The sequence below is a fragment of the Plectropomus leopardus genome, chromosome 10, assembly GCF_008729295.1.
Source record: "Plectropomus leopardus isolate mb chromosome 10, YSFRI_Pleo_2.0, whole genome shotgun sequence".
NCBI classification, from domain to species: Eukaryota; Metazoa; Chordata; class Actinopteri; order Perciformes; family Serranidae; genus Plectropomus; species Plectropomus leopardus.
Genome location: NC_056472.1, coordinates 12781411 through 12796383, shown reverse-complemented (window position 1 = coordinate 12796383; position 14973 = coordinate 12781411). Strand labels below are relative to the sequence as shown.

The following is a 14973-nucleotide window of genomic DNA, read 5'->3' as shown; positions in this document are numbered from 1 at the left end:
ATGCCAAGAAACTTCTTATTTCATTTTTTATCACCCAGTTTCTTTCCTGCATTAGTACATTCTCCAACATCACTCTAATTGAAACATTTTGTACCAGAACGAGAGAGTGCCAGTATGACCTTGATCTGCACCAAACAACTGCAAGGAGACTTACTGAATAGATTGGTCCGTTTCCAAGCAAACTCTGATGCAGAATAGTGAACAGTGCACCAGCCATTTATGTGACAAAGTTATGTTATTATACAACAATGCTGTCAATGCATTCAAGGACAACATGACTTACTAAGAAATCAGAGTTCAGCGTTGAATCGCAACCGTTTTGATTCAAGAGTGTTCTAAATTCACATTATCTTTGTCTCCGTGTTGATTTTTGTCTGATGTCCCTATAAAACAGAACAAGATGGCAGTGAAGGAATAAAAGAGGGCATGTAATTAGAGGACAAGGAGCAAGGAAAATTGCATTTCCACATGAATTATGTTGTTGTTTTTTTTTCCCCAAATGGCCCTCCTGTCAGTTTAGGCATTTGCTTCGTTGCCTCCACCCTGTCCACTTCGTTACAAGGTAACTCTTGTGGAAATAAGTGAACATTGGCATAGGATATTAACTCCTGCTGGTTTGAGGAACTATGCATGAGGTGCATTGATTAGGTCAGTATTTAGGCTCATTGTGTGTGTGTGTGTGTGTGTGTGTGTGTGTGTGTGTGTGCGTGCGTGTGTGTGTGTGTGTGTGTGTGTGTGTGTGTGTGTGTTTGTGTGTGCTTGTGCTTGGTTATTTATGCTATTTTCACATAATGCATGAGGCTTTTTTAGGTAAAGCATATTGTTACGTAAGTATGTGCATATTGTGACAGTTCTCTTGTAACTGTCAAACATGATTGAGTTTGCATACATCGATAGTGTATTCATCTAACTGACAGATCAGTTGCTGGATAAATTTGTTGTCCAGGTGATTGTTGCCTGTACTGTGTTACTTGTAACCAAAGCATCTTTCCATGACTTCCCATGATGCAGATGTGCCAACATGTGCAATGCGAAAGACTAATCTTCCACAGTTATTTTTTTATCATGACCAGATCAGAGATATCAAAACTTTACACTGTTGGCAACTTGACAGTAGAAAGGAGCTGATGGACAGAAGTTAGGGGCCATCTAAGATGTGCGGTTTCAGATTTTTGCTAGCATCTGTCCATTTCTTTTTTTGAGCGCTTCTTTTTTTCTGTTCTTTCTTTTTTTTGTTGATCACTTTGCTGAATGCATTGTAGAGAAGTTTCGACGGGGAATCCGCAATAGCAACCTGGCATGACAAATTCCCTCAGGATCCTACGAAGAGGATAGGAAGAGAGAGGAAGACAAAAAAGGGAAGGGACAAGCAGAATACAAAGAGTGTGTTTGGCAGGTATTTATGCAGCAAGAGACACGGCTGAGGTGTGGTCCTGCTCCCAGAATCTGCTAAATAGCTCTTATATAATAATCATAATTGTTAGAGGACAGGGTTGCTCACAGCTTTTTTTCAGAGGCAAAATCTGATAAACCTACTTCCACTGTATGATGCCAGCCCAGCACTGAACAGCAGATAGAAAAAGTTAGCAGCCAGCTGGTTAACATTTTTGAGCAGGTGGCCTTCTTTTCTGTGTGTCCTGAATATCAAAATATAACATTAACACAAACGGGCCTATTCAACCATTCTGCTGTCTAAAAATAGTAAGTCTAAAAATAACAAACCAATGATGACTTCAAAAGGATACAAGCTCGGCACTTCATTATGTCATTTTACTTTTTGGCAGATTTTTTTTTTTTTTTCATAAATTTATAAGTTTATAATCTCAGAGAATGTTTAATTTTTTAATGCAAATTTGCAAGTACTGTCTCTTAAATTTACAACTCTAATCTCAGAGAATATCCAAGATTTTTTTCTTATAAATATTCCACTTTAATCTCTCAAATTCTCAGAAAATCTCAGAATATTACTCCCATTCCCTGGTGTCATTTTTTCAGTTTTTTCACTAATATGCAGTCACAGGTAGCCAGAGCACAGCTCCAATTGGACGATAAGGTGATAATGTGTGTCCACATATTTTACTAACACATTAGCTAAAACAACTTCATTAGCTGGTGATATGTGGTTGCGTGTGGCTGCTGTGTTTTCTGGCAGCTTGTGTTGATGTTTCTCAGTGTTACGGGGCCATGCGATTTAGAGAGGCAAACAATTTGCACATTTATTATTTTTGGCTGCTGATATTTTTTCAGGAGTTCTCTAATCGTGCTTCCTCTCCAGGGTAGTTACAGTTTTACTTCATTAAGGCCATACCATTCCACTTGAACATGATTAGTGACACTAATAGCTGTAACATTTTAGTATCAGGCAATTAATTATCTCAAACCACACACCAACTGTCTTAAATATTGAAATAAATAATCTCTTTAACTGAAATATCATGTGGCTGTTTAACCTTAATTTGGTTAGAGATAACAACATCTGCTCTTTCCTGGCAGGTACTGTTGGGGAACAGATTTCTTTGAAGTAAATAGCACAGATGTGTCAGACTCCACTTTCAGCCTTCTGACAGGTTTTAGTCTCTTGACAAGCCACATTTATATCTCCAAATTGTATCCAGTTTAAAGGCTGTTAGAAATGATATGACATATTATAACACAATTACCAAATAAATGTATTATTTCCTGTCATTCCCACCTGTTTTAGCATATTTAATATCTCATTTGTTTCCTTCTTTCTGTTTATACTGTGTGTTTGTTTACACACGTCTGGTGTTGGTGAAGTGTAGGATGTGAGTCTCCATCTTAATTGGCATTATGTGATAAAAGCAAACCTATGCATATCACGGTGACCTTTTCTGGGTTCGCCCCAAGCTAAACTTTCTTGTTGTGTAGTTTTTTGCTTTAACTCAGGGAGCTCACAGTAATTGGTGACAAAAGCGTTCATATCTTTCCATAACAGCAGAGCTGGCTGTTGTTAAAAAACAAATAATGGACATCTGTGTGGGCCACAATTAAATAAATAATACATCAATATAAGAAACCAGAGTAAAGAATTTAGCAATTTGCCAATACATCAAAAAACTATTTTATACATTATTTAAATTTCAGCCATAAAGATATACAAATTATGTATTCATTCATATTTGTAACAGTTGTATTGGAGGTTATTTTCATTGCATTATAGCAATTTTTGTTTTAAAAGTGTTTTTTTAAAACAAATTTCCTATAAATAGATAATATTTGTTGCAATCACAGCAGCTACCAGCTAGGGTTTATGCACAAGAACAATTAGGATGTGTCAGAGTACACTGGTATTTTGGCTAATAAATTCACAGCACGCCATGCATATAAGAGTTGGATGTGACGTGACGTGTTACTGAAGTTGAAGCCTCTTCACCCATGTGGAAAACGTCTTATATTGTGCATTTGCATAATAAAATAAAACAAAATAAATAATAATCACCATCGTCATCATCATAAAAACCCTGAAAAGACTGCTCCCTGATTCTTTTGAATGCACAAAATAAAAAAATAACATATCAAAGTTTTAACAGACCACTAAAGGGCAAGTGATGTCTTTTTCAACATGTAAGTAAAATTGACTTGACGAAGGGGCTGTGTATGTTAACTAAGCACACAGTGTTCTGAAATATAAAATAATACAAAATAATGAACTTATATGAAATAAATGTATTAAAGAAAATCTGTTTACAACATATTTTTTTAAGTTCTTGTGAGATTGAAATTACAATGTCTGCTTTAAAATAGGCCCAGCATGTCTCCATTCACCTCCATTATACATGAATAGCAGCAGGAGTCTTTGTATCAAAAGCTGATGACACACACAGCTGTTTCCCCACAATAACCTGGCCACTTGGATGAGGTCACAGAGAGATGATTTGTGGGACTGGGCAGTTGTGCTGTCAGGATGTTCAGTGATGTAGAGAGGAAAGTAATTTTTCATGCAACTGTGTGTATCCAGTGCCTCCACAAATGTCACCAGCTCCTGATGATGCTTTGCAATGTAGAAACTATGAGAATACAGAACTAACTATGCGATTGTTTTGTTGCAACTTTATTTAAAGACACTTATGTTATGCTGTTTGCCACAAAGTCAAAAGCTTAAGTCCTATAGGGGCTTTAATCAAGGTAAACAGTGGATCAGCCTGATCAGTGACAGTGGGCTTTGATGCAGCACTTTCCAATTAAAAAGTGCAGATCAAACATACCACCAGTCATGCTGCCTTCAGAAGGACTCAATCAGCAAAAGGGAATGCCCTCATAGAGTCTAAAAGAAACAGCTGATGATAAACACCAGTAACAATTACCCACTGATTTTAAACTCGCTGCTTTTGGCATTTATTGCTATAGTCACACTAAACCTGTATTGTAAATGTGGATCCAAATATGTGTACTGGTTTTAGAATCTCCCTAATCTACAGCTCACTAGATAAAGGCTTTAGCGGATGTTTTTTTGTTTGTCCTATAATTATGGAGAATGACTAATCAGAGAGCTTTTTCAAATTATCTAATTGCTTCACCGCGTGCTACAGTATGTGTGATTGCCAGTGAAATCACTAATAGTACGAGCTGTGTTGGGGATGTTACTTTGTGAAGGTATTACTCAAAAGCTGCATTGAGAATACGGTAATCATTATTCAATGAGGAAATCAATCCTGTTAGTTAGCACTGCAGCGTGACGCAAGCCTTTTCAGTGTTTCCTGTTGTGCACAAAAACTAATCTCGGCCTGTACAGCAAGGCTCAATTTTGCCATCATGTTTTGCATCTACATGCAAGTGCAGTGAAGGAGTGCTTTGTCAGCTTCGCTTGCTGTGGATAGATGACTCTTATATTAATGTTTAAATTCATGTTTTTGTGCGACATACATTTAAGCTGAAAATCAGAAACCTCTCCACTTATCAAAGCACTCATCCCGCTCCATAAATCATTTTTTCCCATTTTTTCCTTTCGATATTCATGTCGCCATCTTTCCAGCAGGATTCTGTATCAGTCATTCATGGTGGGGTTTTTTAAGGCCTGCCTTCATTCAAATGAGTCAGTTCAAGCCTCGTCTGAATGTATATATCAGCCTTAGCCCAAACGTATACAAAAGTGAAATCTATACTGCATTAAATTCCAGGTAGCTTCTGTCTTAAGAATTCATTCACATCCGAGGTTGAGTCTAGGGGCACACATAAAACAGCTGCACAAGTCATAGGGACACAGACCGACAGATGTTAAGACAAACAATAGATCCTTTTCGGCACTTTAGGATACTGATAGATAATTAAAAGTTTCAGACAACACAGAAATCACAAAAAGTCCCTCTTCATTGAAAAATATGCCTATTGTTACTTCTCTTGTATGTCTCACTGTGCAGACTTATTTATGTGCAGACATTAGAAAGGTTGTTTTCACATTCTTTGGCATTAGAGGCAACAATGGCAGAGGTGTTTTTTCATTGCTGGTCTTCATCAGAGGTGGAAAAATGAAACTAACTGAAAATACTTCTGATCAGGCATATATATCACCATTGCATGTCTTATTGTCCACACAAATGTTAACTTCTCACCTCCAATAACATGCAGCTCACACCTGCTTACCTCATCTTGTCAGTGGGAAACACACACAGCAACACACCGCTCAGAGGATGCACATGCTCTAGTTGATGGAGCCAAATGTAGCTACAGCCTCTTACACTGTGGCAAAAAAATGGCAAACCAATCCTATTAGCAATATTGAGTTTGGAAGGCAGGGCTCATAAGAGGGAACCAGATTTATGTACCAAATATGTAACTAGACCCTCCTGGACAATAGTGTTATTGCTAGGGACTATAGACTGCCTCCATTCCCTCCCACTATACAAAAATGAAGCAAAAATATCCCCGACACAGCCGCTGCCATTTTGTGCTGGTGACATCATTTGAAGCAAGAAACTGTGCAGTAGAAATCTCTAATCTATGTTGATTACCCTCTCATTCACCCGTCCAACCAATCCTGAGCAGCGCTATTGATTGCGAGCACACCAACTCGCCCATTTCCACAAGTGTTGTGGTAAGGTTTCTCACTTTAAAGGAATACTTCACCCCCAGATAGAACAATTGTATATCAATTATTCAACCCGTGTTACCTTGAATCCAGGAAGAAAAAGTTCTTTTTTTTTTGCATGCCTCCGTTGCGAACAAAGAATCCAGAAACTGAGAAAATTCTTGATTTGAATTGAAGGAAATGGTGGCCACATCAAACAACAGCAAAACTATATCAAAACCTTCATATATAAAGTATCACACAACACATTCAGTATAATACAAATCTCACCTATCCAGTCATATGCTCAGTACCTCCCAAGCATGTGTTTTCACTAAAACTGTACTTTTTTTTTAGGTCTTCCATATAAACAGTCTCACACACACAGATGAGTAGTGTGCCTGGGCAAGCACGCATGTTTGAAGTCTGTTCATGCATGCCATTTAATTCCTGCCTCCCAACTTATTCATTGGCCACACATGCTGTCACTCACCAAATGGCCAATGAACAAGACAAGAGGCATGAGTAACTGATATACTGTACAAGTGATCATTTGGGGGAAGAAGTATTTCTTTAATCTTTTTGATGTTTATATACAAGCATGATTTTGTGACATCACAACTAGTTTGTCCAATCGCAGTCCACTATGTAACTAGAAGCACACACTGATGATAGTGACGATTTTAAGAATCTTTAAAGTTAAATACCCAATTTTCACACACAGAACATCACAAAATGCAAAAGATTAGGTAAAAATCACCATTGGATTTAATGCACTGTTGTCTTAATACCATATCATTCAGCAGTAGATGTAAGCGACACTGTTGATACAACCAGTAGATATGAAAACATCCAATTTTGTGCAGTGTACATATGATCTACAGCATTTAAAGCTGGTTAACACAACTCAAACAAAACACAGACAGCAGCAAAATAATCCACTTTATGTCACTTATCACCTCCACCTGTCTGTACTCTGCCTCACATGTAGGCTAGCTAAGCACATAGAAAGACAAAACAAACAAACAATAGATGCACCACCTGTGCCCCCATTTGGAACTGGTGAGCGCTTGAACCAGTTCCATTAATTTCGGTCCTCGTGTCGGGGGATATCTCACCAGCTAATACTTCTATCTGCATGAAGCAGGTAGAGAGAGCTGGCGTTGACATGGTGTGCATCCACTGGTGCAGTGAAACCCCAGCTGTGACATGCATGAAGTGATCCAGTGAAGCTTGTAACGAGGACACAGGTCAATGAGTGAGAAGAGTGACTGCTGCAAAGTGGACATGACAGCAGTTTAGCCCACTCAGGGTAATGGGAATATCAACTCTTTTGTAAAATGCAGGTCAGTGAGTGTGAGTCACTACAAATTAGACACATATTAGCAATTAGGTGTAAAATTGATCAAACTGGTTGGCTATAAGAGCCATGCTAGATCGGACTGGTATACCGAATTTTACACACTTGACTCAGCAGCCGATACTGAATAGAACACAACACTGTGTCCTAACAGCAAACAATCATCTGGCTATCATGTCCATACTGTCCACACTAAATACATGAAATATGCACTTTTGTTACTTCATGTAAACAAACCATGTAAACAAATCAGCTGTGTGCTTTAGATCAGACTGTAGACATTACAACTTAAAAGATTGGTGCACAGCCAACTTGTAATCTTGCTATGTTTGTAACATTACTTTTTAAAAAGAAAACACATTTTATATTGTGATATTTAGAGGAAATGATATACATTATAGTCAACAGCAGGTTGCCTAGCTTATTATTAGGGATGTTAGCAGAAACATTTTGCTCCATCTGTGATCTCCCTCCAGCCAGCTGACACCTCCCTGCTGATTAACCAGCATGTTTGACCAGCTTAAGGTATGTCTAATTTCTGATGGTTTAGCTAGTCATGTCAGCATGTGATGGTCACTCTAGCTGGTTTAGGCATTGAAGTTCCTGTAAAACTGAAACCAAATCAATGTCCTTGAGTATAAGGGGGAAGTATGAAAAGCAAACAGCATACATCAGTAAAGTCTATTGTCATAAGATATGCATTAAGATATTTTTTAATATGATGAAAACAACAAATTGGTAAATGATCATCAAAGACCCCTTTGGCATGACTAGCTTGATAGGCCTGTCACAACATCATATACGGCTAGTGGCCCACCCAGATAAACCATCAAACACCGGCAAAGACTGACCATCTTAAAACCAAATAAAACCAGCTACTAGCATGTGTGGGTTTTTACCTGGGTTTTTTTTTCCAGCTGAGTGTTGGTTTTTGTAGTAAAATGAGATGGTTTTGTGTAGATAATTATTCACCTCAGCTTCATGAATTGGCCATTCCTTGTCTATTGCAGGGCTTTCAAAAAGAGCAACAAATATAAACAGAAACACAGAGTCCGGGAAAGCTCAGCTCACAACAATGTCTGCAGCCAGCTAGGGCACCTCTTTTGTTGGCTTCAAATCCAAGATATTGTCATATTTGTGCAGTTTTAGGTTTGTTTTTTGTTTTGTTTTGTTTTGTTTTTTTGTGGGGGGGTTAAGTGACGCTGCCATGTCTCTTCTTGTCACCCCAAAAAAACACATAAACGTTCTAATAAACAAATACAGCCTGCATAGCCCACATGACCAGTCAGACACTGTTAGTCAGTTTATAAATAACGATAATATTATGTTTATCACATTGTCAATATCATTTATTACAAACAATACAAGTAGGATTTATCAGCTTGACAGTGTCAGTATATGTTGCTGATGTAGGCTATTTTTCAATATCCCAGATTGTGTCCTTAATTGTAAAAGCCCAATCGGGGACAGGGGTTGCAAAGCCTTGGTTACATGCCTGCGTGCATTGCATTTACATTGTATTTTACATATGAAACAATGTTTTATGCATTTGTCCTTGTCAAATAAACAAACATGGACAAATGCTGGTTTAGCCTGTTTGCATTAAATCAAGCCAGTTTAAAGTCGTATACCAGACCAGACCAACAAAAACGTAAATCGACCCAACTTAAATTAGCACATTTATCAATATATTGTCTTTTAGTTACTTATAGGCCCAAATACGAGGTACCTCTTTTGTTGTTGTTTTATGTTTTTTTTATTGGTCCTTGATGTAGAGCTACATTTTCTTGCTAGTGGCCTTATCTGTCAAAATGTGATTAAAAATGAATAACAGTTAAATGGGAAAAAAAGTTAATAATAATAAGTTGTCAGCCCTATACTGAGCCCTTTACTTATTCATATCATCCCATTCCATTCCATAAAAATATAGCTTATTGTGTGACTTTATCATGTTCATGTTAAGGTGCTTTTCCTGTACCAGACTTCCAGACAAAATTCCTCTTTACATTTACTCACGTATGACATTTCTTACCCACTTTAATTTCAAGAGAAAACAAAAACAGTATTTCATCTCCCAAGAGGGAGCCCCTTCGCGGTATTACTTCTTGCCAACTTTGTCATTTACCTCCACTGCCACCAAATTAAATAAATACAGCAGATGAAAATAGATGAAGCGACAGATAGACAGGCAAATGAATGCTGCCATGCTGTCTTATGCTGCTGCAGTTAGTCATCTATTTTGCATCTTTCCAGAGCTGTCAGTCAGCTTTTTCACAACTCTCCTCCTTCACAACAACACTTGGCAAGCTTGCTGTCCTGCCTTGGCCAAACTGTTTGTGTTTCAGAGATTGTACTCCACGTGACGGATGCAGCTTCCCTCTTCTTGTAAGAGGAGAGAGAGAGAGGGAGAGATTGAATGTCAGAGGGCTGACGTGCTTTTTGGTGACTGCAAACCTTTTGAAATTAGAGGGAAGTCGGTGTTTTTGTGTGTGTGCGTACATGTGCCGATCTAAGAGTGCTTGTATTGAACAGCAAGTGAGAGAAAATGGTTGAGGATGGATGAAACTAATCTCTATATCTTCATCTCTGTATGTGGAGAAAATGTTTTTTAACATGTTTCTGCTTTGTCAGCCTCCCCGTTATCTGCACAACTTGAATCTGTTACTTTTAGACTGCAGAGGCATCATCACGCAGTATTGCTGTAGCTTGATATTACAGTCACATAATAACCAACTCAAGTTTGGGGATTTTAAAAACGTTGACAGTTATTTGAGAGCTGAATAAATCTGCTATTACTGCAGATGACGGAGCCTATTAAAAGTTACCGAGCAGTATCAGGGTGTGCTGGTTCTTATCTCTCATCACCCTATCCATAATGAGTAGATAATTAATGAAGTGAATAATGTGCTGTAGCAACATGATAAAAACAAACTTGAAATGTACTGTATAATTTTAAAACAATGTGGCCATCAGTCAGTGAATGAAGCTGTTTTTTACTGTTTGCTGAATTCATGCAAGGGCACTGGATTTTGTTTTGAATAAAGCAGAGAGCAGATTCACTCCGGCTCACTGCAGCTTATCTTCAGATGGCCTTGAACAGAAAGCCTGTGTTTTAGAACATTTCAGTACAAAGCAGAGGATTTCTTTGTCGCACATAATGACAGGCTGACATTGCAAACACACACTGTCAATCACCTCTTAAACATATACATGCATGCTCAGACACAAACTCCTAAAAGCACACCCCACTATGCCCATGCTGTGCATCTAAATATACGTTTGTGCACACAAAGACCGATGCACAACTGGGAATACATCAGCTCTGTGACATAGAGCGCAACAAATGTGCAGCCGGAATTATCATCCATCTATCTGAGCAAAGTAATCTGCATTTCAAGTACTGTTAGGTTCTCTTCCAAATTCATTCACGGGTAAATGGGGAGGAGTGTATAATTGCATCATAACACAGAGGAAGACAATTTTATTGTTTCAAAAGACTCAAATCACATGTATAAAGAAGCGAAACTCTCATCATTGGTCCACGGCGAAGCAATTTGTTCTAGAATAGCTGAGAAATCATTTGGAATTTATTTTGCAGCCAATGTAGCATAATGAACTGTGCCTGACTCTTCTCAGCAAAGAGCTTTATTAAAGTGTTTGGTGAAACTTCGCTTTAAGAAGTAATTTTCTTGCACCGACCCTGAAAATCAATTTGAAAACCTTTGCTAACAGGCCAGAGATGCTGTTTTTAACACTAGCTCTGGCACAGTTAATAGTGAGCTGGGAAAGCAAACAAAAGCTTTATCTCCTGAAAATTGTGTGTGCAGGATAAATACCAAGTAAACATAATTTGTAGTGAAAGCATAAAACGTATAAACTCAGTGCTATGCTCCTTTAATAATCTAAAGAGTTCTTTGTGTCAGTTTTTTTTTTTTTGTACAATACACTAAGAAAAGAGCATCTATGTGACTCAGTCTGGTTAAGGGGTGGCCAGTGCCCACACCTTGAATGAAGTAGTGAAACAATACTCATCATATGCCTCTGCACTGCTGCTACACATTTATACTGTATAAAGTGCTCAATATTGTAACAGTTTTACCAAGATTTTGCATCTGATGCTACATGGAGCCTTTTATAAAAAAAGGTGCTATATCATACCAGTAGAATCTAGCTATAGTCCAACTGCAAAAACACATTTTTTACTCGATATAGAACCCACTTTGTCAAGGAGTGGCTTTGCAAGTTTCCATGGTATATTATATTAGCTGCCACTTTGCCATCTGTTGGGGTTAAGTGAACCGAAGTCCCTTATCTCATTCAGTTGTCATGTAGCATTGCCACCTGGCTCACCCACCCACCTAACCTCGGACCTGCTCTGGGAATCCAACAGTCTCAGTAGAGACCCGAACAGTCAGAGTTTGGCTGCCTCTGCTCCATTGCCACGTTAAGTAAAACTACTGTACTTCTTGTTGTTTCTATAGCAACAGTTCCCACTCATGTCTTCAGGATACTGTGCAATGCGGAGAGTGAAGGAGACTGCAATGACAGTCATACCTGAACATTTTGATAACATCGTAGTGGCTGGTAAATTGATGGTTTACCAATAGTATTTATTCCCAATATAGAAAGAGTGATATTTTTGGATTGAAGCAGCCAAAAGGGAATATTTGTCTGATGCTGGATGACTTTGAATCAAAGTATGTTCAAGCCAATAATTCCCCAAAAGTTATTGATCAAATTTGAATCTAGTTGAGTTTGAAAAGCCTCTTAAAACAGCATATAGACTGTGATGTTACAATAGAACTCAGGATAATCGTATTTATAAGCCGATGCAAATGAGCTAGACCAACCCAAATGGAAGAGCACATTGGTGAGCACTTAATCGATCAGCTTCGAAGAGCCATAGATCCAAATACACGTTAACTGAATATAAATTCAAACAGGCATGCAAACATTAGCCTCTGAGAGACCATTCACTACATCTGCAGTGATTTCTGTTGTGTAGGTGTACTCATCCTTGGCTGTATCTTTACTTTGATGCTTCTAAGTAAGTCTTTTCTCTCTGTCTCTCTCTTCAGTCTCTCCTCTCTGTCCATCTCTCTCTCTCTTTGTTCCCTCTCTCTCTCTCCCAGGTGTCGATGAGTGACTGAGGGGATGTGATGGCAGAGCTAGCAGGCAGGACAGATCCGAGCAGACCTCCTGCTGAACACTGAACCAACTGGATGCAACACGTTAGAGCCTAGACAGGTAGGACTGGATTACTAGATTTTTTTTTTTTTACCTTTAGAGTTTCAGCAAACTTTTATGGACAAAGTTAAAATAGAGATTTTGAAAGTGTTGCCAACCATTTTATGTTTCAAGACCTTGGGAGACAGTCTTTAAAGTCCGTTATCTTTGAGAGCACATTTTGAATAAGGACGTTCTTTTCATCCACTCTGGCATGTTTTATGTATGAAGTTCAGAAAGCAAAAATCATTGGCTGTGAATGTTCGAAAGAAGCAAAGAGGGACGATTAGTACAATTGTTGCATTTTTATTGCACTAAAATGCTGACTGGCTGACTAAAATCCATGCCAGATTATGACCAGATTGAATAATAACAACAGCTGTCAAAAAAATAAATTACTTGTTTTCTGAAAAGGAACTTTTGAAAAGACAATTTCCCTAAGCTCCTTTTATGTCTAATGCACAACTCCCTTTCCATTCTGCTTGCAGAATGGATTTTCCCAATTACACTGAAGGGGTGTTTGCCACAAACAGCAGTGGTAATGACACACTGGAGACCACTAAACCCCCTCCCAGTAAGATACTGCTCACACTGACCCTGTCTGTACTGGCTATCCTGACTACATTCTTCAACTGCCTGGTGATCACAGCGATCGGAGTCACACGCAAGTTGCACCACCCGGCCAATTACCTCATCTGCTCCTTAGCAGTGACCGACCTGCTGGTGGCTGTGCTGGTCATGCCCTTCAGTATCATGTACATCCAGAAAGAGATGTGGGGTATGGGTCAGGTGGTGTGTACCATCTGGTTAAGTGTGGATATCACTTGTTGCACATGCTCCATCCTGCACCTTGCTGCAATCGCCATCGACCGTTACAGGGCCATTACTGATGCGGTGGAGTACTCTCGCAAACGCACAGGGGCAAGGGCTGGAGCGATGGTTGCAGTAGTTTGGCTCTTGTCCATCCTCATCTCACTTCCTCCTCTAATCTGGCGGCACTACAGTGGAGATGCAGACCAGGTAGACCAGTGCATCATGATGCACCATCACATGGCCTTCACCTTGTACTCCACCCTTGGAGCGTTCTACATCCCTCTGGCACTCATCCTCATCCTCTACTACAAAATCTACCGGGCTGCTCAGACCCTGTATATGCGCAGGGAGGCAAGCCGAGCTAGCCGTCACTCATGCATGACCAATGGGAGCATGATTCCAGCCTACCCTGCTGGAGATGGTGATGATGATGGGGGACCTCGAAGTCCAGAGCCCATAAGCCCCCCCGAAAAGTCTGTGTCTGAACCCTCAAATGAGGAGCCTCCACGTGAACGGGTTCGTGTATCAGTGAAGGCTTTCAAGTACAAGTCACGCAGGCATGAGTCACGTAGTGAGTCACGTCGGAGCCAGCTTTACCAAGGACCACGGATCTCGGGCTCACGGGAGCGCAAAGCGGCATCAACCCTGGGCTTGATAATCGGGGCCTTTGTCATCTGTTGGTTGCCATTTTTTGTCAAGGAGGTGATTGTCAACACCTGCAGTTCTTGCAGTACTTCGATGGAGATGGCTGATTTTCTGACATGGCTAGGCTACATCAACTCACTAATCAACCCCCTAATCTACACCATCTTTAATGAAGACTTCAAAAAAGCATTCCAAAGACTTGTTAGGTGCAGCCATTACCTCTGATGGTTACAACTATGTATGATGATACCCATATTCCACTACATGTACACGTTACCAGGCGGGGATAAACTAAAAGATGGCTGTCAGAGAATACTGACTGAATACTGACTCAAGTTGCCAGAGGGAGAATCAGGATTGACTCCCATTCCCAGAAACTCCACCAGGGACTCAACAGCCTCAATGGCACCAGCTCAGCGATGCAGCCAAGTACCATATTGAAATCCAAGTCCCGCTATTAATAGAATGGCCTGAGATTTCCTTGATGTTAATTGGTGTGTTTGAAAGGACACTGACATGTTGGTTTTTAGAAAATGGGCCATCGCTGACCTTTTTAAGGTCTGGGTTTTGAGCATTAGTCCCCATTAAAGGGCCTTGAAATAGCTGATCATTATGGCTTTTCCATCTAATGACCTCCATTCTATCTAGTCCAAGCTGCTGGCTGAAATACAGAACATGTGTAAAATACCACAGCATACCAAGTTGTGATTTATTGTGGCCCTGGTGTTATAAAGGTCGACTCTCATCTGACTGACTGTCGCTGTGATTGTTAACAGAAATATTTGTTGAATGTGATATGTCTTCAGCAAAACACCCATCAAATAGATTGTTGAAGGCAATGGTAATGATATTGGTTTAATTCATCTGACAATCTGAAAGTGGGAAGTTATTACCTGCCTTTCAC

General features: G+C 39.5%; 1 protein-coding gene across 1 annotated transcript; it reads left to right on the top strand.

Moving 5' to 3' along the window:
- The first annotated feature begins 12473 nt into the window (after nucleotides 1–12473).
- Nucleotides 12474–14754, top strand: htr1fa (5-hydroxytryptamine (serotonin) receptor 1Fa). Its single transcript, XM_042495021.1, has 2 exons — nucleotides 12474–12632; nucleotides 13100–14754. The coding sequence occupies exon 2, from the start codon at nucleotides 13101–13103 to the stop codon at nucleotides 14292–14294; it is 1194 nt and encodes a 397-aa protein (XP_042350955.1). The 5' UTR covers nucleotides 12474–12632; nucleotide 13100; the 3' UTR covers nucleotides 14295–14754.
- The last annotated feature ends 219 nt before the right edge of the window (nucleotides 14755–14973 follow it).

Bases quoted from the DNA above. Each gene is read 5' to 3' on its own strand.
- htr1fa (XM_042495021.1), top strand. From the start codon at position 13,101: ATGGATTTTCCCAATTACACTGAAGGGGTGTTTGCCACAAACAGCAGT.